Source organism: Macaca mulatta, chromosome 11, assembly GCF_049350105.2.
Source record: "Macaca mulatta isolate MMU2019108-1 chromosome 11, T2T-MMU8v2.0, whole genome shotgun sequence".
NCBI classification, from domain to species: domain Eukaryota; kingdom Metazoa; phylum Chordata; class Mammalia; order Primates; family Cercopithecidae; genus Macaca; species Macaca mulatta.
Genome location: NC_133416.1, coordinates 17,987,709 through 18,010,609, shown reverse-complemented (window position 1 = coordinate 18,010,609; position 22,901 = coordinate 17,987,709). Strand labels below are relative to the sequence as shown.

The following is a 22,901-nucleotide window of genomic DNA, read 5'->3' as shown; positions in this document are numbered from 1 at the left end:
AATAAAAAGAAGCTAATACAAGTTCCATATGTTCCCCTTTGGCATACAATGCAAAACAGAAAGATAAAATGAAATGAAATAATATTTTGCAAGGTTGCAAATCAAATTATTTGAGCCAAAATAATTCACTTCACAATCCTTTCCAAAGGGCATTCATGATTCTAAAATAAATATTTGAACTATTTGGGGTATAATATATATTTACTTTTTACAAAGCCTTTAGTAGTAATATAGAAACTCAGCATTTTCCATCTTTAGCAAAAATTCTTCGTAGGGTTTTGTTTTATGGCATTTTCATTTCCTCTCTACAATGATAGTGGATCAAGTGGATTGTTTACTTCCTCTGAAATCTTTCTCTGATATTGCGATGCCCGTATTATTCATCACTGGAGATTCGAATAAAAGAGTGGAATGTACTGAAATAGGCAAGCTTCTGGCGTGCCTATTATCCGAAATGTGGCCTATTAATCTGCTAGGAAAAACACTGTTGAAGTTTTTTTTTTTTTTTTTCCAAAAGTAGAGAAAAAGTAAACATATTCTCATGCCTTCTCTACCTTTTGGCTAATTTCATGCATGAATAACAGCTCACTGGGGCTCATGTATCTCATTTTTTCTTTATATGGAATTAATGGATTTAATATTCAGAACTGAAGCAGAGATTTTAACATTATTGGCACAATGTGCTAATTACTTGAATTATCTACCTGTTATTAGGGTGTTCCAAGAACAATTTTCTTCTTTTGAAAAATACACTAATATAATATCATCGTGTATTATAAATTATACCTCATTAATGAATTTTCCTATGTCGATTTCCTATATATGGGATTTGTTTTACCTCTAACTCAAAGGTTTTAATCTGGGGTTCCAAAGATAGAATTTAGGGCTCTATGAACAAATGTGGAAAAAAGGTACACATTTATTTTCACAACCTGTGACTAAACTTAGCAGTCTCTTCTATGATTAAAATAGGTACCAAACCATCATAATATCCACATGTGTGATTTGCTAACAATAGAGATTACATATTTTTTAATAATAGACTTGCTGCAGTTATCTTGAAATATTGGTCATATTCATCACCATGATGAAATTGTTAAGACTATTACATATTGACATTTAATGTACTAATTAAAAAGCATACAACACATTTGCTTTTTAAATATTATGATTATCATATTTCAATATAGTTGTATAATCCTATGTATTTTATTTTAGGCACATAAAATGGAAGCACTATTGTTAGGAGAGTTCGCCAGACTGCCAAAAAGGATCATGGCATGAAAAATGATGGGAATCTCTGTTTTAATAACTAGCTGAAAGAATCAGAACCACCCCTCCTAAATATCTTTGGTATGTACCACAAAAAATGCTCAAAAATACCACTATTTCCTTTACTACATCTATTATCACCTCCTCCATCATTACTATTATAAGCTAACATTTACTGCACACTTCCTATGAGTTGAGTATTATGCTATGTTATTACTGCATTAATGCTCCTAAGTATCCATTAATGGAGGGGCGATTATCATCTCTTCTGCATACACATTGTTCCCCTAGCTTCCAGGCCACCACACTCCCTTAGTTGTCCTTTACTCCACTGGCTGCCTCTAGTCAGTGTCTTTCTGTTGTCTTATTTTCTCCCTGAAAACCTTAATACTGATTGTTCCAGTGATTAATGCAGGACCTTCTTTTACATTTACTCCCTGAATTTCATCCAGTCTAAAGCTCTAATGCAATTTATATGTTAACATCTCCCTCTTTTTTTTTTTTTTTTTTTCCTGAGACGGAGTTTCACTCAGTCGCCCAGGCTGGGGTGCAGTGGTGTAATCTCAGCTCACTGCAACCTCTGCTTCCCGAGTCCAAGTGATTCTTCTGCTTCAGCCTCCTGAGTAGCTGGGATTACAGGCGCCTGCCACCAAGCCTGGCTAATTTTTTGTATTTTTAGTAGAGACGGGGTTTCACCATGTTGGCCAGGCTGGTCTCAAACTCCTGACTTCAAGTGATCTGTCTTCCTCCCAAAGTGCTGGGATTACAAGCGTGAGCCACCATGCCGAGCCAACAACTCTTCAAATTTATATCTTCAACCAAAACTTCTCTTTCAAACATTAGACTTTTATATTCAGGTGGTGACTCTGCACCTGCACTTGCAAGTTATCTCAAACTTAATATTTCTGTGGTGGTTAATACTGAGTGTCAGCTTGATTGGATTGAAGGATACAAAGTATTGATCCTGGGTGTGTCCGTGAAGGTGTTGTCAAAGGAGATTAACATTTGAGTCAGTCAGTGGGCTGGGAAAGGCAGACCCACCCTTAACTGGGTGGCCACAATCTAACCAGCTGCCAGTGAATATAAAGCAGGCAGAAAAACGTGAAGAGACTGGCCCAGCCTCCTAGCCTACATCTTTCTCCTGTGCTGGACGCTTCCTGCCCTTGAACACTGGCCTCCAAGTTCTTCAGTTTTGAGATTCGGATTGGCTCTCCTTTCTCCTCAAGCTTGTGGACAGCCTATTGTGGGACCTTGTGATTGTGGAATTTAAGATGTAATAAACTCCCATATACCTATATATATAATATCTAATATATATATCCTATTATAATATATAATATATATCCTATTAGTTTTGTCTCTCTAGAGATCTCTGAGTAATACAATTTCCAAAACTGAAGTCTTGATATTCCCCCAACTCTGACCTGGAATCCTCTTTCAGTTGATGGCAGCTCCATCCTTTCCAGTGCTTGGGCCAAAAACCTGGAGTTAGCCTCAATTCTTTTGTTTGTTTGTTTGTTTTTCGAGATGGAGTTTCACTCTTGTTACCCAGGCTGGAGTGCAATGGTGCAATCTTGGCTCACTGCAACCTCTGCCTCCTGGTTTCAAGCAATTCCCCTATCTCAGCCTCCCAAGTAGCTGGGATTACAGGCATGCGCCACCATGCTTGGCTAATTTTGTATTTATAGTAGAGACAGGGTTTCTCCATGTTGGTCAGGCTGGTCTCGAACTCCCGACCACAGGCGATCCGCCTGACTCGGCCTCCCAAAATGCTGGCATTACAGCCTCAACTCCTTTTTTCATTTCCATTCCCTATCAACTTATTAGCAAATCCTGTTGCTCCTATTTTCAAAATACTTCCAGAATCTGATGGCTTCTCTCTGCCTTCAGTGCCGCTACTCTGGACTGAACTATTACCATCTCTTGCCTGGATTCCTGGCTACCACGATTGATATGCCTGTATCTGTCGTTGCCTAAGTGCAGCCTGTTTTCTACATAAAAGTCAAAATGAAAGTGTTAAATCTAAGTCAGATGCTGTCAATCTTCTGCCCCAGAGCCTGTAATGCCTGCTCATTTTACTGAGTAAAAGCCAAAGTCCTTCCAACGGCATACGAAGCCCCGTATGACTTGACATCTCCTTCTACTCTTGTCTTCCTCCGCTTTAGTCACAACGGCCCCTCTGCTACACTTCGAACATCCCAGTCGTGCTCCTACCCCAGGGCCTTTACACCAGCTGTTCTTGCTACTGGGCACACTCTTTCCACAGATAACACAGGCTACCTCCTTCATGTGCTTCAAGTATTTGCTCCAATGCCACTATTTCAGTGGAGCCTACTCACCTCCCAGGAACCTTATCCCCACACTGGTACTGCTTATCTCCCTTACTTGGCTTTGTTTCCCTTCCTTATCACCTGCTAACATAAGGTGCAGTCCTTTTACTTATATCTTTATTGTTTATTGTCTTTTTCTCCCACTAGAATATGAGCTCCATGAAGGCACATATTTTTTTGTCTGTTTCATATACTGTCATATATGTATCACTATCTGTAATATGAACACATGAAGTTTCAGTGACTTACACAAATTCCCACAAGTTGGAAGTCAAGATTCGACCTCAAGGAGGCCGAACATGGTGACTCATGCCTGTAGTCCCAGCACTTTGGCAGGCTGAGGCAGGCAGATGACTTAAGGTCAGGAGTTCGAGACCAGCCTGGCCAAAATGGCGAAACCCTGTGTCTACTAAAAATACAAAAATTATCTAGGCCTACTGGTGCATGCCTGTAATCCCAGCTACTCGGGAGGCTGAGGCAGAAGAATCTCTTGAACCTGAGAAGCAGAGATTGCAGTGAACCAAGATGGCGCCATTGCACTCCAGCCTGGGTGACAGAGTGAGACTCTGTCTCAAAAAAAAAAAAAAAAAAGATTTGACCTCAAGGAGTGTAATTTCAGAGCTCTCCACTGTAGTTACAGTGCAATCCCACATCTCTTCTTATCCTTTTAAGATTTATTCAAATGCCAACTTTCAAGAAGCTAATTTTGACTTTCAGAATTAGTCTTTAGTCTCTACTTTCATGGCATCCTGTTTTTAATTCCCCTTATGCTACATGTCAGCTTATGCCTTTAAATATATCTATCTATTCTATTCATATATCCAGCTAAGTAGGTAAGTTCCTCGTGGACAGCTTTGATGTCTGATTTTTCTCTGGATATGCCATGTCAGGAACTGATTAGATCACTATTGGATGGATGCATTTATTTATGAATATGTCAGTGAAAGACCTCTGAGACAGGAGAAAAATGTTAATTTATAATTCAGCAGTTTAACATTGGGCAAATATAAATGTTAATCAAATTTCCCAAACCAAGTAGTATTCAAATAAGCAACAGTTTTCAAGGGAATTGATCGATTGTTCTGATAATACAGGGGGCCACAGAAACTGCTTGAGAATGTGCTCTGATGAGCAATGCATCAGTGGTCAAAGGAACAGGGAAGCCCTGAAATCATAAATCAAAGGCATTTCTAATTGCAAGAAAAACTAAGCTGGCTGCAACTCTGAGTAATAGGAATAAAACTAATAGAGACTGCTAATGGACCTAATCATAAACCATACAAATATTTTCCAATAAAACAGCTTAAAATTATGGAGAGGATTTTCCTCCCCATTCTTTCTTGTCATCTCCATTTTTATTAACTTTTTTCATTAATTATACCGAACAGACATAGATATTTCTTTTACTCCAAATGTGTTCTGAAAGTACCCAAATGGAATGGATCCCCATATATGGGCTACTTCAAATGCCAAGATTGATAGCAAGAGGTCTGACTTTGTGTAAACAAGCAATCGTTTGCTTTCTCATTTCAATGGTAATATTTTACAATATAATGTTTCAAAGTCTATTTAGAAAACACACAAAATAGAAACAGACACTGAAAACTAAAATCAAATATACCGCTATACACCTTAGGTCTGCAAAAACAATATATACATGGCAGATAAAGCTATTTTAAAGATTGTGGATAAAAGGTTAGTAAAACTTAACTTACCTAGCCATCTGCAGATGCTTTTTCCTAAGAATAATGAGGGTAACAAGCAACAGTCCAATTAAAAGTGTGCTAAGGATGGCCAGCACGGAGATCACTACCACATTGGGATTCATCTCTGTAACTAAAGAGATAAGTCATGCATTTTCATCATAGGTTCTGTTATAGGGAACCAAACAGAACCATTCATTGTTTTTCATTTAGTCTTAAGAGCAGTGAACTTACGACGATACCAATAATAGTAACAATCATGTTCCCGAAGCCAACAATGAGCTCTTCCTGGTCAACTGTAACTTAGCAAACTAGACTGATAAGTGGTATTCAGGTGTCTGAAAGAATTGAGTCCATTTCAAAGGCCTACAGGATATTCTTACACAGGAAAACTGAAGAATGAAGAATACCTGTGCCACAGTTCAAATTCATTTGAAAGCTAAAAATATAGAAGTCATTATCATGTATTATCATTTTCTAACATTTTTGCAAGCTTAGAGGATGGCAACCTCTTATTTTGTGCCCATGATTTTGAAGTCAGAAAGCACAATTGTATACTTTGCTTACCACTAATAATGTATATGAAAAAGACATTAGCAAACTACCATCTGCTGAAGCACTTAACACATTACTAGAAGCAGGCATTCTGATGATCCATGGCCATATGTTTAGAGGTTTTCCATCTGCACAACTCAAGAGATTAAACCTATTAATGGGTTGTAGGGCCCTGAAGAACAGGGGTCATGTCCTTTTCATGTACTCTCTATAAAGACTTGTCTCCTATGGCACTTACACATTGTCTACTTCTTCATACTACACGGAAGAACAGGATATCAAAGGCAGGAACATAAGTTAAATATTCTTATAAAACTCTTCAAAATGGGCCTGAGGACTCATAGGATCTTTTGCATTGATCATAAAATCACAGAATGAGCGGGTGCATCTGATCCCTAAGGTTTTGGGTACTTATTACTTCCCATTTGGGCCAGCTTGGCTCCAGTTTATGAGTAGAGTGCTTAAACAGAAAGAATAATAGACTCATGGTCAGAAGAGTTTGTTCACTTGAGTACTGCTATTTGGAGAGAAGGCATTTCATCTGTTTTCTGTGGGCCTCATTTTCCTCATCTGTAAATAAGTTTAATAATATCACCTGTTGTGCTATGTTGTCATGGAGCTGACAAGGAATGATGGGCATTAAGGTACAGTTGACCCTTGAACAAAATGAGTTTGAACTGTGCAGGTTCACATATATATGGATTATCTTTCCTCCCTGCCACCCTTGAGACAGTAAGACCAAACTCTCCTCTTCCTCCTCCTCCTCAGCCTACTCATTGTGAAGATCATGAGGAAGATCTTTATGAAGATCTCCTTCCACTTAATGAATAGTTCATGTATTTTCTCTTCCTTATGATTTTCTTAATAACATTTTCTTTTCTCTAGCTTACTTTATTGTAAGAATACAATATATAATAAGTGTAAAATACCAAAATTTGTAATCAACTGTCTATATTATTGGTAAGACTTCGGGTCAACAGTAGTCTACGAATAGTTAAGTTTTGGGAGAGTCAACAATTATACATGGATTTTCAACTATGCAGGGGTTGGCACTTCTAACTCTCTCATTATTCATGACCAACTGTATACTTTAGAAAGCGTACAAGGATGTAGGAATGAGAGACCATTAAAATACTTTGCAGGTATATTTTTTGTCCTCTTTTCTGAAAAAACAAAAATTAAAAACAGAAAAAGAAAAAGAAAAAAGAAAATAGTCCACTCCAGTCATCACTGAATATAGCAGCTAAGTATATGACTAATATTATAGAAATGGAACTAAACCAGTAAAACTATGAGTGGCTGTATTACAAGAGGCTTCATAGAGGGTCTCAGGTTGCAGAATCAGACTCTAACAAACTAGGAGTAACACATGTAATACAACTAAGAAAAGAATAAGGAAATAAACAGCATCATTCCAGACCTTTCGTTAATCTCTAATTTTCCCACTTATACTTTTGGTTGGATTGGAAACTTTCTTGCTTTGACCCAGTTATAATTATGTCATTCTCTGATCAGTGACAGATGAAGACCAAGGCTAAATAGATGAAATTGGATTGATAGGAGTACTGTGCCTATTCCTGAAGAAGATGAGATGAGTTAGCAGCTAGCATCTAGACAGCACATACTAAGGATTTAAGTATTTTATTTCTAAGCTTCAAAACAACTCAGAAAGTTACATATTATTATTCCAATTTTATGGATGAAAAAAAAGTTCAGAGACACCAAATGTCTTTCTCTAACGCCATAGGTAGTAAGTGCACTTTGGCATTGAAATTAAGGACTCTGACCCCGAAGCTTGGGATTTCTTGGTGGAATATTGGCACAAATACATATATATATTCAAAAAGAAAAAGTGAGAAAAATATGGAAAAAAATATGGAAAGAACTTCCAAAGACCAGATTCCACTAATGTGTATAATTACCCATTGTTGAGACGGCTATGAACGTAGGGACACTGGGGCTGTCATGGCTAAAGCTGGTGACACTACAATTATAGGCAGTGGCAGGAAGAAGGCTGGAGATGGTCACGACATGGGAAGAAACAGCAACCGGTTCCTGGGGTTTCAGAAAATAAGATAAATTTTGGGTTATCTTCATCTATATTTTTAAAAAACATATTTCATAGTTGAGTTGGTAATAGACTGACAGAGTAAAAAATTTACGAGATGACAAAGAATAGCATTGAAAAATGTTTCCTTTTTTCCCCATTCCTGATCTGACCAATTCCCTTCCATGGAAGCAGCCATTGTCGGGCATTATTTTTCTTCCCATATGCATTTTATGGATGTACAAACATATGACACAGTTAAAAAACATAAGTGATGGCTTAGCTTGCACAATGTTCTGCTTATTTTTTTTATCTTAGTTATCAATATATTTTGGTGCTTTTTCCATATCAGTGCAGATTAAGCTGTTTTATTCTTTTTAAGGGCTGGATAGAAATCAGTTGAAAGGACATAACAGTTCTTTATTTAATGAGCCCCCATTGATGAACGCATAAATGGTGTGTGATTTTTTGCTATTGCAAACAATCCTACAATGAACATCATTTCACAAATGTGGGAAGACACACACATATACATATAGACACACACGCACACACATATATATACATATACACACAATGTGTGCATGTAATTTGTATGTATGTGTGAACGTGCACACATACACATATATTCTTTGCTAGTGTCATATTCTTTGAAGTGCTGAGTCAAAAAGTGTACATTTAAAATCTTGATTGCTGAATCAAAAAGTACACATTTAAAATTTTGAAAGCTATTGAAAAATGGTTCTCTATAGGCATTTTTCAAGTTACTCAACTATGGCATCAATGTGTGACAATGCCTGCCTCCCTACATTCTTTCCAACACCATACATTACAAACTCTGAGCTTTTCCATTATTACTAGTGAAAATTGTATTTTGTAGTTTTATTTTGCATTTTTTTAACCATAAGTAAGGTTGCTCAATTTTTCATCTGTTCAAGAGACTTCTGTATTTATTTTCCTATGAAATATTTGTTTTGGGTTGTTGATCTTTACCTTTTTGACTTGTAGCAATTCTTTATATATTAAGGACACTACCCCTTTGTCTGCATTCTTAGCTTTTATATAACATCCACTAAAACATGGCAACTATCCGCACTAAGAAACATTTAGTATTAACCTATTCTTGAGTCAAGAAAGTTGCTAACTTGGTGGACCCATGACCAGACCAGTGACAAGTACTACTGTATAATAGCAAAAGATGAACCAGCATCTTTTTCAAAATAAGATTTTGAAACACCCTTGCATAGATGACAGCCATCAGCATTTTCTTCCACTTCCTTCCCTTTCACTATTCTATAAAAGAATTATTCTAAGGAAAGACTTTTGCTAACAGGACTCGGTTGTAGTAAGTAGCTAACTAACCATTGTTTTCTTAAAGGAAGGCATCACTGTAGTTATAGAGAAGAAAATCCATTATTGGCAGAGCAGTTATTCTCCAAATGGATTCTTAGAATAGGGAAAATTCAGCTGTTCAGTACAAATCAACAAGAGATACATTCATAGAAGGGAATCTCAAAAGGAGAAAGGAATCAAAGCAAATTATCTTAGCATTCAATATGAAAAGATTTGCACTCCCAGCAATCCTTTTTTCTTCTCAATCTCATGAACTTCATTATTTAAAAAAGATCAATTACTTATGTTCACAGTATTAGTCTACACACTGTATTATGTAAAATCCCTAACAAATCTGTCCTTTTCCTTCCACCTCTGGCTGCGAAATATTTTTTCCTTGTGGCATTGCCACTCCTAGAACTGCAGGTTCATCTCTTTCCTTGCATTCATTCTGACCTGGTGAACAGCTCTGTTTATCATATCTGCCATTTGTAATTCTAGAACTTTAGCAACAGCCTTCTCTCAGTCTTCATTTTGCAGCAAGACTGTCCCGCTTACAAACTAGATATGCATGTTTCTTTTAAATTCTCTTGATAATATGGACCTCTCTTGTGGTACTTATATTTTACTTTACTTTTTTTCTATACTTATGCAATGTCCACACCATATAAAAATGTTTTGAAGGCAAATATTGATTCTATCATGTGTGTTCTATACAGTGCCTTTTATATGTTTGGAAATTGGTTCATATTTGTTAAATTATATTTTATATGGTAGGGTCTTCCTTCCCTTGATCAATTCAATGGCCTATGACCTTTATTCCTTTGTCTGACCTGGAGTGGCTTATGAATTAGGAACAGGCGATACAGACAAAGATAAACGTTCTCAACAACTTGTGGGCTTGGTCTAAGCATCCTCTTAGTTTCTATCCCTGAAACACAAAAGAGCAAATAAACAGTTTTCATTTGATATAGCTCAAAGAAATAGAAGATTCTTATTTTGCCCAGATAATTAGCCTTAATTAAAATTAACTGAGAAAAGGTAGATCAAAAGGTACAGTACCTGAAGTTTGGTTTTCTGACTGGAGCCAACTTGTTGACAGAAAACTTCAAAGAAATCAGCTACTCCCTCTTCCACCCACAGCAAAGTCACTGAAGTCTGGGTTTTGTTCACTGCGAAGAGTGATTTTGGTGGAGCTGGTTCTGAGCAAAAAAAAAAAGTTTTTAAACAATTTAATTTAATTTACTAAGTGTATTCTTTCTTCTTTCACTAATAAGCAGGTGAAGCATCCCCCAAATTCAAATATAGGTAGGTAAGAGCACCATAAAGACTTCGTATTGCTTTTGAAATACGTCCTTTCATAAAGATAGCTATCTAACTTGGAAGGCAGAATATTTTGCCTTTTCCCCCTTCAATTGTTTTACTTCTCTTTTCGAAACACTTCTGTTTTCTACTTCAGTTTCATCACAGACATAATCTATTAATAGTTTCTGTGTCATTTATACTGGAATTAGCATTGCCCTGAATACACAGAACTTTCTGGATGAGAAACAAAAATCTGCACTTGAGAAAGGTGGAGAAAAATGAAATTTGGTGTGTTTCCTTCTAATGATGAGATGCAGTTTGGTATTTAGCCAACAACCTGTCTTCCTTTCTCTGGAAACTATTTGGAACAATTCAGACAGAAAAAATGGCTGCTTGAAAATGTAGTCAAAATTTAAAAAGATAAAGCTAAACAGATAGTATGATTTTTTTTTTTTTGAGGTGGGGTCTCACTCTGTCACCCAGGCTGGAGTGCAGTATTGTGAACACAGCTCACTGAAGCCTCATCTTCCCTGGCTCAAGTGATCCTCCTGCCTCAACTTCCCAAGTAACTGGGAATACCTGGCTTATTTTTGTATTTTTTTTATGGAGACAGAGTTTTGCCATGTTGCTCAGGCTGGTCTCAAACTCCTGGGCTTCAGCAATCCACCCGCTTTGGCCTCCCAAAGTACTGGGATTACAGGTGTGAGTCATCGTGCCCGGCTGATAATATAATTTTTTAAGAAAATAATTGATAGAAGAGGATTGGACGATTAATAAAATGTTAGAGATAAATTTTTATCTTAGACATTTTATCTTAATAATAAATAAATCCATTTGTCCAGGAAGCTGTGTTGTCTGTCTTCTTCATACTTATTTCTAGTAATTGAGTCACTGGCATTGTTCTCTTGAGACCAAAAAACCCTGCCTGTTCCTCAGTTCTAATAGTCATCTTCTGTCTCATTCTCCATTCCCGAATGTCTCCTGGTCTTCTGCCTGTGACGCTGTCTTTTGAATGTTGTCTTTCCCTCCAAGTTCCCCAGTATGCAGAGTGCTGTGCCTGAACTCAAGGTCTTGAGCTGGGGTCCCTATTACCTGCTCTCAGACCCCCTGACATTGCTTATTTGAACATACTGTATCTTGCTGCTAGGTTCACATAACAGCATCCTCCATCCACCTGTATGTGCCTGTCAGACAACTACCCACTGTTGTAGGTTTCTTCCTGCTTGTTACTTGGATTTTTTCATTTTCTGTCCCACTCTCCTAAGTCTGTTCTCCAGCTCCTATGCTTTAGAGGTGCTTGAAAGAGTCCTGTCGGCCATTTCACTGCTTTGACAGGTACACATCTTTGTGTGGGAAGATTTGAACCTTGTTTCTAGAATATCATCATTATGGCTCTGCCCAGGACCAAGAAGTATGTCAAAATCATTCTTGACATGATTTATCATAGATCGCCTAAACTTATATCCAACTAAAAAGAAGCATGTTTCTTTTCTGCAGCAACTTGACAAGGTTAGACAGAAGAGTTGAAGGAGGGAAGAGATGAGTTCATCTTAGGCAAGCAAAATCCACAATAGATGTCAGGACCACTTTTTCACTTGTCATGAGTTGTCCAGTCCTCCCCACATTGTATTGTCCCGCTTCTGCTCTGATGAAGACTGCCAGTGAAACACAGAGGTTAATTTCCACTTCTCACTTCCTTTATAATTGCCATTGCTAATAAGAGTATGTCCTTCAGGGATTCTGACTCATGTGGAACTTGGATCTATGGAACCAAGTGTGAAGTTGTTGGGGGCATAGATGAATGGTTAGTTAGGCTGAGCCTGGGCTTTTCATTTTTAAAAATGCACACTACAGAATTGTTCCTCAGACACAACTCTGAGGCTCTTCCCTTATTTCTCAGTCCCAGAGAGCACATCTTCTAAAAAGTGTTGTTACCTTTTCCTTTAATCTTTTTTTTTTCTTGAGACGGAGTCTTGCTCTGTCACCAGGCTGGAGTGCCGTGGTGCAATCTCGGCTCACTGCAACCTCCGCCTCCCGGGTTCAAAAAATTCTCCTGCCACAGCCTCCTGAGTAGCTGGGACTACAGGCGTGCGCCACCATACCCAGCTAATTTTTTTTGTATTTTTAGTAGAGACGGGGTTTCACCATGTTGGCCAGGATAGTCTCGATCTCCTGACCTTGTGATCTACCTGCCTTGGCCTCCCAAAATGCTGGGAGCTGGGATTACAGGCATGAGCCACCACGCCCGGCCTCCTTTGATATATTTTTAAATTATATTGCATGTCCAGACTTTTGTCATCACACTCATTGATCATCACAAACGTGCTGTACCTCTTTTTCCCTGGCTCTAATAAGTTCTTTCTTCATTTTGTCAATGATGGATGAAAATCACCTTAAAATGCCATTTTGCCATGTAAAATCCTATCTGTGCATTGTCTGTGGTATCAGACCCAAACATACCATATCTTTAAGATCCTGCTTAAATTGACTGCATGCTATCCATCCAGCTTCACCACCAATCCTAACACACAGATGTGCTGCCTCCTGGGAAAGCTGGTCTTCTCACTGACCTTCAGAGGGGCAGTGCTCTGTGTCAGCCCACGTTTACGTTCAATCACTATGCTCTTTATTCTGCTCATTCGAAGATTAAGAAAAAGCCTTACCACTTCCTTGAAGTCTCATTTGGTGACTCTTTCTCTTGATGATTTATCCCTTCTCTGACATTCTACTGCCTTTAATTATTTCCTATGTAATCTATGCGAGTGAAGGCCTGACTCTAGTAGATCCTATTAGACTCTTTAAGAACAGGGGTCATATGTTATAAATGACTTTGTCTTCATTTGAAGTAGCCACCTATAGGTACTCAATAAATCTTATTTATCGGCTGATTTAAAACATGAGTCAAGATTCATCAACCAAAAGAGGAGGATTCAAGCCCCAGGCAAGACCAGACACGCTGGGGTTGTATCTTAATGTTTTCTTCTGTTTTTATGGTGATCATGTAGATAAAATTATCGAATTTCAGGGACAGAGTCAAGAATTATCATGAATTATTGCAAGAGCTCCCAGTGGTCCAAGGAATACGACATGAATACTGCAGTGAGGGTTTCCTTTGTTCTGGCTGAGAACGTGGCTGTAGGTGACACAATCCTCAGGAAAATCTCCTAAAGGTCTGGGACATTTAACAGCCACATAACAAATTTTTCTTTTTGGGTGGACTATGAGGGCAATGGATTATTTCAAGGTCCCTGCACCTGTTATCACTGTGCTCTTTTTCTGAAAGATGTTTACATGTCAGCTCTGTAGGTCAATGAATAACATACACGAATCACCTGCTTGAGGACTGTTCAGGTTCTTCGTGATAGGTGTGCTTCCCTAAATTAATCAGGCAAAAATTTAACTCTGGTATCCCAAAGGAAACAAAGAAAGTTATTACAATTTATTGTTATTATAATTATGAACTTATTACTATGACAAGATTTCACAAGTGAAAGTATAATTGAATTGGGAGTGCTTTTAATTAGATTTTCCTATTCAAGACAACAACTGTCCCAGGAAATGTTTTAAAATGTAAGAATTGGAATGTGAATCGTCCAACACAGCCTCTAGCCACATGTAGTTGTTGTGTACTTGAAATGTGGCTAGTCTAAATTGATAGGTGCTGCAAATAAATGTAAAATACAGACAGAATTTCGAAGACCTAGTATGAAAAAAGAATAAAATATCCCATTAATAATTACTCATATTGATTACATGTTGGAACAATATGATGTTGAATATATTTGGTTACATAAAGTATATTGAATTCAATGTTACCTGTTTCTTTTTACTAATTTTTAATGTGGCTACTAGAAAATTGAAAATTATACATGTGGCTCTTACTATGTTTCAAATGAACAGGACTGAGTTAGAGCATTTCTTCTTATTGCCTAGAGTAGAAGTCTGGAAATTCCTGGCAAAAACTGGCTGGAGCAATCCCACATTTCATGAGAAGTCAAGGCCAGCTCAGTGCCACAGCCTAGGATGGTTTAGATCAAGCTTGTACAACCCATGGCCCGTAGGCCGCATGCCGCCCAGAATGTCTTTGGATGCAGCCCAACACAAATTCATAAACTTTCTCAAAACATTGTGAGATATTTTGCAATTTTTTTTGATTCATCAGTGTTAGTATATTTTATGTGTGGCCCAAGACAATTCTTCTTTTTCCAGTGTGGCACATGGAAGCCGAAAGCCAAAAGGCTGGTTTACATGACTCATGTTCTCCATCCTCAGAGGCACAAAATTAAAGTGGATAGTGGCTAAATATTATTTAGGCAATTGCATATGATAGGGAATACAATGACATCAAAAGCATTTTGATTGCTTTCTATCTTTGTTATGGGATGAATTATATCCCCTCCCTCTAAATTCATATACTGAAACCCTAACCCTCAGTACCTCAGAATGTGACTGAATTTCATTATTATTATTATTATTTTGAGGCGGCGTCTTGCTCTGTCGCCCAGGCTGGAGTGCAGTGGCATGATCTTGGCTCACTGCAACCTCCACCTCCCAGATTCAAGCGATCTTCCCACCTCAGCCTCCTGAGTAGCTGGGTCTACAGGGGCCTGCCACCATGCTGGGCTAATTTTTGTATTTTTAGTAGAGACATGGTTTCACCATGTTGGCCACGCTAGTCTCGAACTCCTGACCTCAAGTGATCCACCCACCTGGGCCTCCCAAAGTGTTGGGATTACAGGCATGAGCCACCACATCCGGGGTGAATAGGGCTTTTAGGTGATTAATTTAAATGAAACTGTTAGCATATGTCCTAATCTAATCAGGCCAGTATCCTTATAAGAGGAGGAAATATAGACAGTAAAGAGATGTATGTGCACAAAGAAAAGACCGAGTGAGGACACAGTTACAAAGTGATCATCTGCAAGCCTCAGGAGAAGCCTACTCTGCTCACAGGTGGACCTTGAACTTCCGGACTCCAGATCTGTGAGAAAACAAATTTCTGTTGTTTAAGCCACACAGTCTGTGGTATTTTGCTATGACAGCCCTAGCAAACTAATACAGTCTCTCACTATTCAAAATACCAAATATGTCCCTTTCTGCACATGAGGGTTTAAACCCTATAAAATATCAAATATAGTCTATCTTCTAAAGCAGAAGGATAGGAAAACCCCAATAATGTTGTGAAGAGTAAATGAAATTTAAGACAACGTATACACAAACACTTTATATAATGTAAAGTCATGTAGATATTAGTTATAGAACATCTCCTATTGCTTTTTATCTCTCTAAATGACATTTTCAATCTTAACATTTTCAATATTCTCATGCTCCAAAATGTCAAATTTCCTTTTGTTTGAAATAATTTCACAGTCCATGATATTTGGTGTGAGTACCTATGTATATGGGTAAAGGGGACTGACATACCATTTTCATAAAATGAGGTATAGATATGGGGTTGTTTGCTTTTAAATATCCTCTAAAAGCTTTCTAACATTGCTGGTGTTCCACTCAACTAGCTGGCCCTCCCTATTTTTTCTTTTCTCTCATTCCATACCTGTCTGGGTTTGGACTGGGAATCCAATCTAATTTTAGAAGAAAATCAAGTACCATGCATAGAATATGGGCAGACTGGAAGGCTGAAGGCCATCTCTACCATTTAATTTAGATTGGATTATGAGAGGCTCAAGCTGTTGCCTAGGCTCTCTGGGGAGTGAAAGTGACCTTCCTGAAGTACGAGCTAGTGTCTGATTCTTATTCTGCGCTCTGGCAGCAAATCTCTTCCTTTACTCGGGAATTCCAAAGGGAATAGTCAGATGTAATATTTAGCCTAGGAGCAGAATGTACTGTGTTTATTGTCTAAAACCCATCTTTCTCTGATAGCTATTACATTGTTTCTTCTTTTAATGTGACTCATTAATTTAGCTGCCTAGGGAATAATGTTTATGAGAACAAGATTATATCCATAAGGACCAGCGTGGTGAGTCATTTTACAAATGTGTGACATTGGTAATAAGGAAAATTAAGTAGAAAAGCATTGTTAAAATTATCTTAATCCATGACCCACATAACAAAATTTATTTTCAATCTTTAGCCTCACTGATCACAATTTTCTAGGATGCTCTTCATATGCAAAGCATAATTGTTAACATCTACATTGTAATAAGTCTTTTAAATTTATTTTTATTTTCCTCAACTCAAGCAACTCTATATTAAGCAGTATAAGTCATATAGCATATTCGACTTGACCAAAGGAAGCATCTGCAACTTAAGCAGTGTAGGCTGCAGAAATTATGCTCAAGTTGGTGAAATAACATCTGCAAAAGAAAGCACTATCTGAAAGGAAAATAAACAAGAGGTATAGAAATTATTCAGGGTGAGTTAAGATTGATAAGCAATGAAATTAAGGAGAGAAATATTTATATGAAACAGCAGAAGCCTTTGTTAGATCTGAAGTTTATTCGACCTTTTCTTGTTGACTTAGGGAAATTATTTTCCTAGATACATTTAACATGTAATTTGAACATTTTTAAAAAATACCAGGAAATAAAAAAAAATTCAGGCAAAAATTCAGGCAAATATTTAGCACCTGAGAACACATTAAATTTTTCCTATATATAAAATATATAGGAGGCCTATATATATATAAAAATATATATAGGCCTGTTTCCTATATATAAAAATAAAATTTTCTCAGGAGTTGGAAATGTCTGTCATTTTCATTACTTTTTAACTATATTCTTTTTTTTTTTTTTTTGAGACAGAGTCTTACTCTGTCACCCAGACTGGAGTGCAGTGGCGCAATCTCGGCTCACGGCAACCTCTGCTCCCTGTTCAAAAAATTCTCCTGCCTCAGCATCCTGAATAGCTGGGATTACAGGTACCCACAACTACGCCCAGCTAATTTTTGTAGTTTTAGTAGAAACGGGGTTTCATCATGTTGTCCAGGCTTTTCTCGAGCTCCTGACCTCAAGTAATCTGCCCGCCTCGGCCTCCCAAAGTGCTGGGATTACAGGCAGTGAGCCACCGTGCCCAGCCTTACCTATATTCTTTATGGATTAGAGATAGCAAGTATAATATCTTCTTCTGTGAATCACTAGGTGGGTTGATAGTTTTAGTACCTTAAGTAACTTCTAAAGACCAATAGAGTTTTTCAGAGAAAGCTCCCATTTAACATTACTTAGTTTCTTTTTTTTTAATTTTTAAAAATTTGCATATGTTGATGGGATACTAGTGTAATTTCGTTACATGCACAGATTGCATAGTGGTGAAGTCAGAGCTTTCAGGATATTCATTACCTACATAACATACATTGTACCTACTAAATAATTTCCTATCATCCACCCACTTCCCACCCCTTCACCCTTCTGATTCTCTTTACTTGGTTTCAAAACAAATATCTGAATTCCTCCTTTTCGATGATTCCAGGAATATATGCTTTTACTTAGCATTTTTATTTTGTTAGGGGTCATATATTGCAAAATTCTTAGAAAAAGATCAGTACTTTCATTGCGTCATTAATCTTGTTGCTTTTATTCTGAACTCAGGTATGGAACGAAATTCTAAATGTTGAAGGAGCATAAAGGATCATCTAGCCCAGACTCATTTTATAGATAGGAAGCTGGAATTCAGAGGGTATGAGTTACTTTGCTATGGTAACACAATATGATGGCAAGGGCAAGAACTGGGATCCACACCTCTGGACTCCTAATTAAGGGGAAACAACTGGTTTCCTCCCAGTCAGTGAGTTTCCCGTTCAGTTGCGTATAAGTGGGGATGACAAGCCCTCCTGAAAGTCCCTTTGCTTAGAAGACCAACTTTTCCAGAGTCGGCACCTGCTCAGGTATTTAGGTCAGTGCCAGACTTCACAGTCATTGCCCTATGTGTCCATCTTTCAGATTCTTCCAATACATTGGAGAGGATCATGTACCTGCAGAATATGCAGTACCTTATGATGGGCAGGAGAAATGCCTTTAAAGAAGCTTTAAAGTGGGCCAGGCACGGTGGCTTACGCCTGTAATCCCAGCATTGTGGGAGGCATTTGTGGGCAGATCATGAGGTCAGGGTTCAAGACCAGCCTGACCAAAATGGTGAAACCCCCATCTCTACTAAAAATACAAAAATTAGCTGGGCGTGGTGGTGCACGCCTATAATCCCAGCTACTTGGGAGGCTGAGGCAGGAGAATCGCTTGAACCCGGCAGGTGGAGGTTGCAGTGAACAGAGATCAGGCCACTGCACTCCAGCCTGGATGACAGACTGAGACTCCGTCTCAAAAAAAAAAAAAAAAAAAAAAGAAAAAAAGAAAGAAGCACTAAAGCGGTTTGGCATGCCTCTGGACAGTTGACAAACCACAGTGACACTCAGAAGACTGCAGTGAGGAGGGGTATATTGAGGTGAGGGATTGGTTAGTGTCAGGCCCAGGTACAGAGCCATGGGACCATGACATGGCTATCACTGAGAGCCTAAATCTGAAAACAATTCTTGCATGGGGGTGCTGGCCATGGAGATATATATCAGAAGAGCAGCACGACAGGTATTGCCCCCTACAAACCGAAAGAACACGGATATGTTTATCTTACAAGAAGTCAATCAAAAGAAACCATCCATAAGCTGCCATCATGACCTTCACTCTTCTCACGGTCCTATTAATGCCCATACTCTCTGTCTGTCATTGTCTTCCTGAAGATATATCCAGACTGAATCCTTCCACTGGCTCCCTGGGTTCCATCTCCTCTCTCCAATCAAGGACATCACACCAAGTCTCACCTCTAACTATCCTCCGTCAACAGTTTTCTCTGTTTTGTTGAATCATTTTGCTTAGCCTACAGACAAGCTGCTTTCAGTCACTTAAAGAAAACAAAATAAAAACAAAAAACTAACAAACACTCTTGGATTCTTCTATCCTTTAGCTCCTGTGCATTTTCTCTCCTTCCCTTTATAATATAATCCTCAAAGGTTTTGTTATTCTAGTTATTTTATGGTTTTCTCCTTTCATTCTCTTTGAACATCTTTTAATTAGATTTTTTTTCTGTCACCATGGCACCCAAATACCTCTCTCAAAATCACCAGTGACTTCTGGGCTGCTAAAATCGGTGGTCAGTTCTCATTCCTCATCTTACCAGATGTTTTCACAGGTTTGACCTGGGCAATCTCCATTCACTGAGGCGCTCTCTTCCCTTGGCTCCTGGGACAGGACACTTTTCTGTGCTTTTCCTTGCTTCCCTGGCCAACGCTCCTCAGTCTCTTTTGCTGGATTTTACTCACTATCTCCACATCTTAAAGTTGGAATGGCCCAGGGCTTAGTTCCTGGATAGCATTATTTTTTCTTTATTGAGTCTTTGTTAACTCATCACATCTGTCTCCTTCCTACACTCAAATTTATATTTTCAGTCCTGAAGTCTTCACTGAATCCAAGCCCTTTTATCTAACTGCCTGCTCAGTATTTGTTATTTAATGGTTTCACAGGAACCTTCAAAATGTTGGCCCATCCAGACCTGAATTTCTGACGTTGCCCCCCAACCAGCCTCTCCCATAACCTTTTCCAAGTAATAAATAAAACCTCTGTCTTTCCAATTGCTCAGGCCCCAAATCTTGGTGGGTCTCTAGGCTTCTTTATTCATTCATAGACAACATCTAAGTCCATCAGCAGATTCTCTCAGCAACACCTTCAAAATAAATTTTGAATCTGACCACTTTTCATCTCCTGTGTGGTTCCCAGTCTGACCTAAACAAGTATAATCTCTTATCTGGACAGACTCAATGTTCTTTAAACTTGAAGGTGATCATGTAATTTATCAGAAGTGTCCACACAGGAACATTTTTGGGGCAGAAAAGCCTTGCCCCAAATCCTAAAGAGGATTACTGCCTTTTAACTAATCCATAAGAAGTGTAAAGTGGGATTGTCTAAGGCAAGAGGGATGTATGGTCATATTACCTAGTCGGTTCCCTCCTGCCCTTATCCTTACTCTGAACAATCTGTTATCACCAGAGTGACACAGTGCAACCCGTTAGGTTATGTGCTTCTGCTTAAAGCATGCAACAGAGATTCATCTCACTCACAGGAAAGTGTCTTTTCAATGACCCTACGTGCTCTGTTCCCTTGCTACCTCTCTGCCCAATTTCTATGACTCTCCACTTTGTTTGTTCCACTCCAGCCACACTGCCTGCTTGCCTTTCCTCGAACTTGCCAGGAACACTACTGCCTCCAGAGCTGTGCACCTGTAGTTCCCTCTGCCTGCAGAATCTCATCCCAGTGATCTCTTTGGCTTACTCCCTCATTTCCTTTAGGCTCTGACTCAAACATCACCTTCACAGTGACACTTATTCTACTCCCCACAAAAATAGCACCCATCCCCCATAGCGCTTCCTATCCTCTTTTCCTCTTTCACTTTTCTCCATGACACTTATCACCATTTAACATTCTTATATTTATGTTTATCATCTCCTTTTCTCCATTAGAATGAGAGTTGACATTTTTGTCAGTTTTGTTCATTTCTGTGTGCTCAGAACCAAGAAGAGTGTGTGGCATATAGTAAATGCTAAATAAATATTCGATATTCGCTGATTTACAGGATAACTTTTTTTTTTTAAAGTATAAGACCTTAAGCATTTTATCAGCTTCTTTCTAGCTGACTGGCGGCCTACAGATTTCTATATATCTATCTCTATATCTGTATTTGAGTGAGACAGAGAGAAAAAGCCTACTATCCCCCAAATACTTAACATTTCAAAGTATTTTGATTTTTTCCTTGTCCATAGCCAAGTTATGTTTTAAGGATTTCTAATCTCTATAAAAGTTTCTATGACTGAGATTAAGAAAATCAAGCCAATGTCCCTAAGACCAAATTCCAAAAGAGGAACAGAAAGTCACAAAAGTGGGTGTGAGGCTCCTCCCTGTTCTGTGAAATGTTTTAATAGAAAAATGAAGTTTGTAGGAAAAAGAGCACACCTCAGTCTAGGAAAATAGAAGGAGCAGATGGATAAAAAGTACGAAATGACTGTTTCTGGACCAAGACCTAACAATGGATAAAGCGTGTCATATTTCTCTAAGCGCCAGCTTGTTCAAATGAGGACACAGTACTGAATTATCTCCAAGAGCTCTCCTAGCACTAAAGTTATATGATTCCTTATCTTGAACATGCTCAAACATGTCTGTGGTCAGGATAAAGCAGAAATTTGATGACAGTGGTGTGCAATTCTGGTTTTTTTGTTTTGTTTTGTTTTCTCTGATCTCCTTAGCTTTTCCTTTCCACTCTCTCTTTCTAATTCTTCCTGCTAAGCTGAATTTCTAACTGCTGGAGTGGTTCTTCCAGACTCAATCCAGGGCTTCTCTTTTCTTCTCTATCTTTATTTACTACTTGGTGATTTCATCCAGACACTTCCAAATTTATATTTCCAGCCCAGAATTCTCCCCTGGCCTTCACATCTGCACCAGGATATCCAATAATCATTAAAAAAAATTTTTTTTACATCAAAGAAGAATCCTTGATTCTTACTTCACCCTAAATGTCCTCCCTCTGTAGTTTTACTAGTCATCTCAGTCTCAGTAAATTGCACCACCATTCATCCTAGTTGCTCAAGAGTGAAGTCTGGGAGTCATTAATTTCCCTTTCCCTCACTTCCTGTTTCTGCCCTATCAGAAAGTTCTGTGGATACAACCTCCAAAAGAGCTCCTGAATTCTGTCCACTTCTCTTCATCTCCATTACAACCACTGTAGTCAAAGTTACCATCACTCTCTTGCAACCTCTTTGAATTAGAATATTATTTTTAAAGCTGGCACAAATAGCCCCTTAATCAGTTCCCTACTTTCATTGTTGATACAGTAATCCCTTTCTCATTAAGCAACCAGAGGGATTGTTTTAAATGTAAATCGGATTATTTAAGTTCTCTAAATGTCCCTTCATTACTCTGAAAATAATATTCCAACTGCATGCCTTCAAAGACCTACACTCAAGCCTGCCTTTTCCCTCTGCCTGGCATCCTCCTTCTTGGCCTTTTCATGGCTGGTTCTTCTTGTTATCCATGGCTTTCTCAAAGAAAGCTTTGACCACATAGTCATTCTGCACCACATTTCCTTGTTGCAGAGCACTGTACAGCACTTACTACCATCTTCCCCTTCACTAGATCATAAGCTCCTTGTGCACAGAAAGTGAAAGCAGCACTCTGGGTTCATTACCATCACTACTACCACAAGTAGTCTGGCATCTGAGTAGTAGTTAGAAGGTTCTCAATATGTGTTAGTTAAATGGATTGATGAATGGACATTCTATTACCAGAGAGCTATTTGTCATGTATCCAACACGTCTCATTCTTCTTCTTTTTTTTTTTTCCCTTTCTTTTTCTTTTTTTTTAAGGTTGG

The 22,901-nt window shown here is 38.3% G+C and overlaps 1 protein-coding gene across 2 annotated transcripts in view; it reads right to left on the bottom strand.

Moving 5' to 3' along the window:
* PTPRO (protein tyrosine phosphatase receptor type O) overlaps positions 1–22,901 on the bottom strand; it is a 272,230-nt gene that overhangs the window by 41,753 nt on the left and 207,576 nt on the right. For both annotated transcript variants that reach the window (XM_015151204.3, XM_015151205.3), the window contains exons 13-15: positions 10,302–10,441; positions 7,783–7,915; positions 5,318–5,438 (exon numbers count right to left, since the gene is read on the bottom strand). In XM_015151204.3, coding sequence (XP_015006690.1) covers positions 5,318–5,438; positions 7,783–7,915; positions 10,302–10,441 — 394 coding nt within the window. The remainder of the gene's footprint in view (positions 1–5,317; positions 5,439–7,782; positions 7,916–10,301; positions 10,442–22,901) is intronic.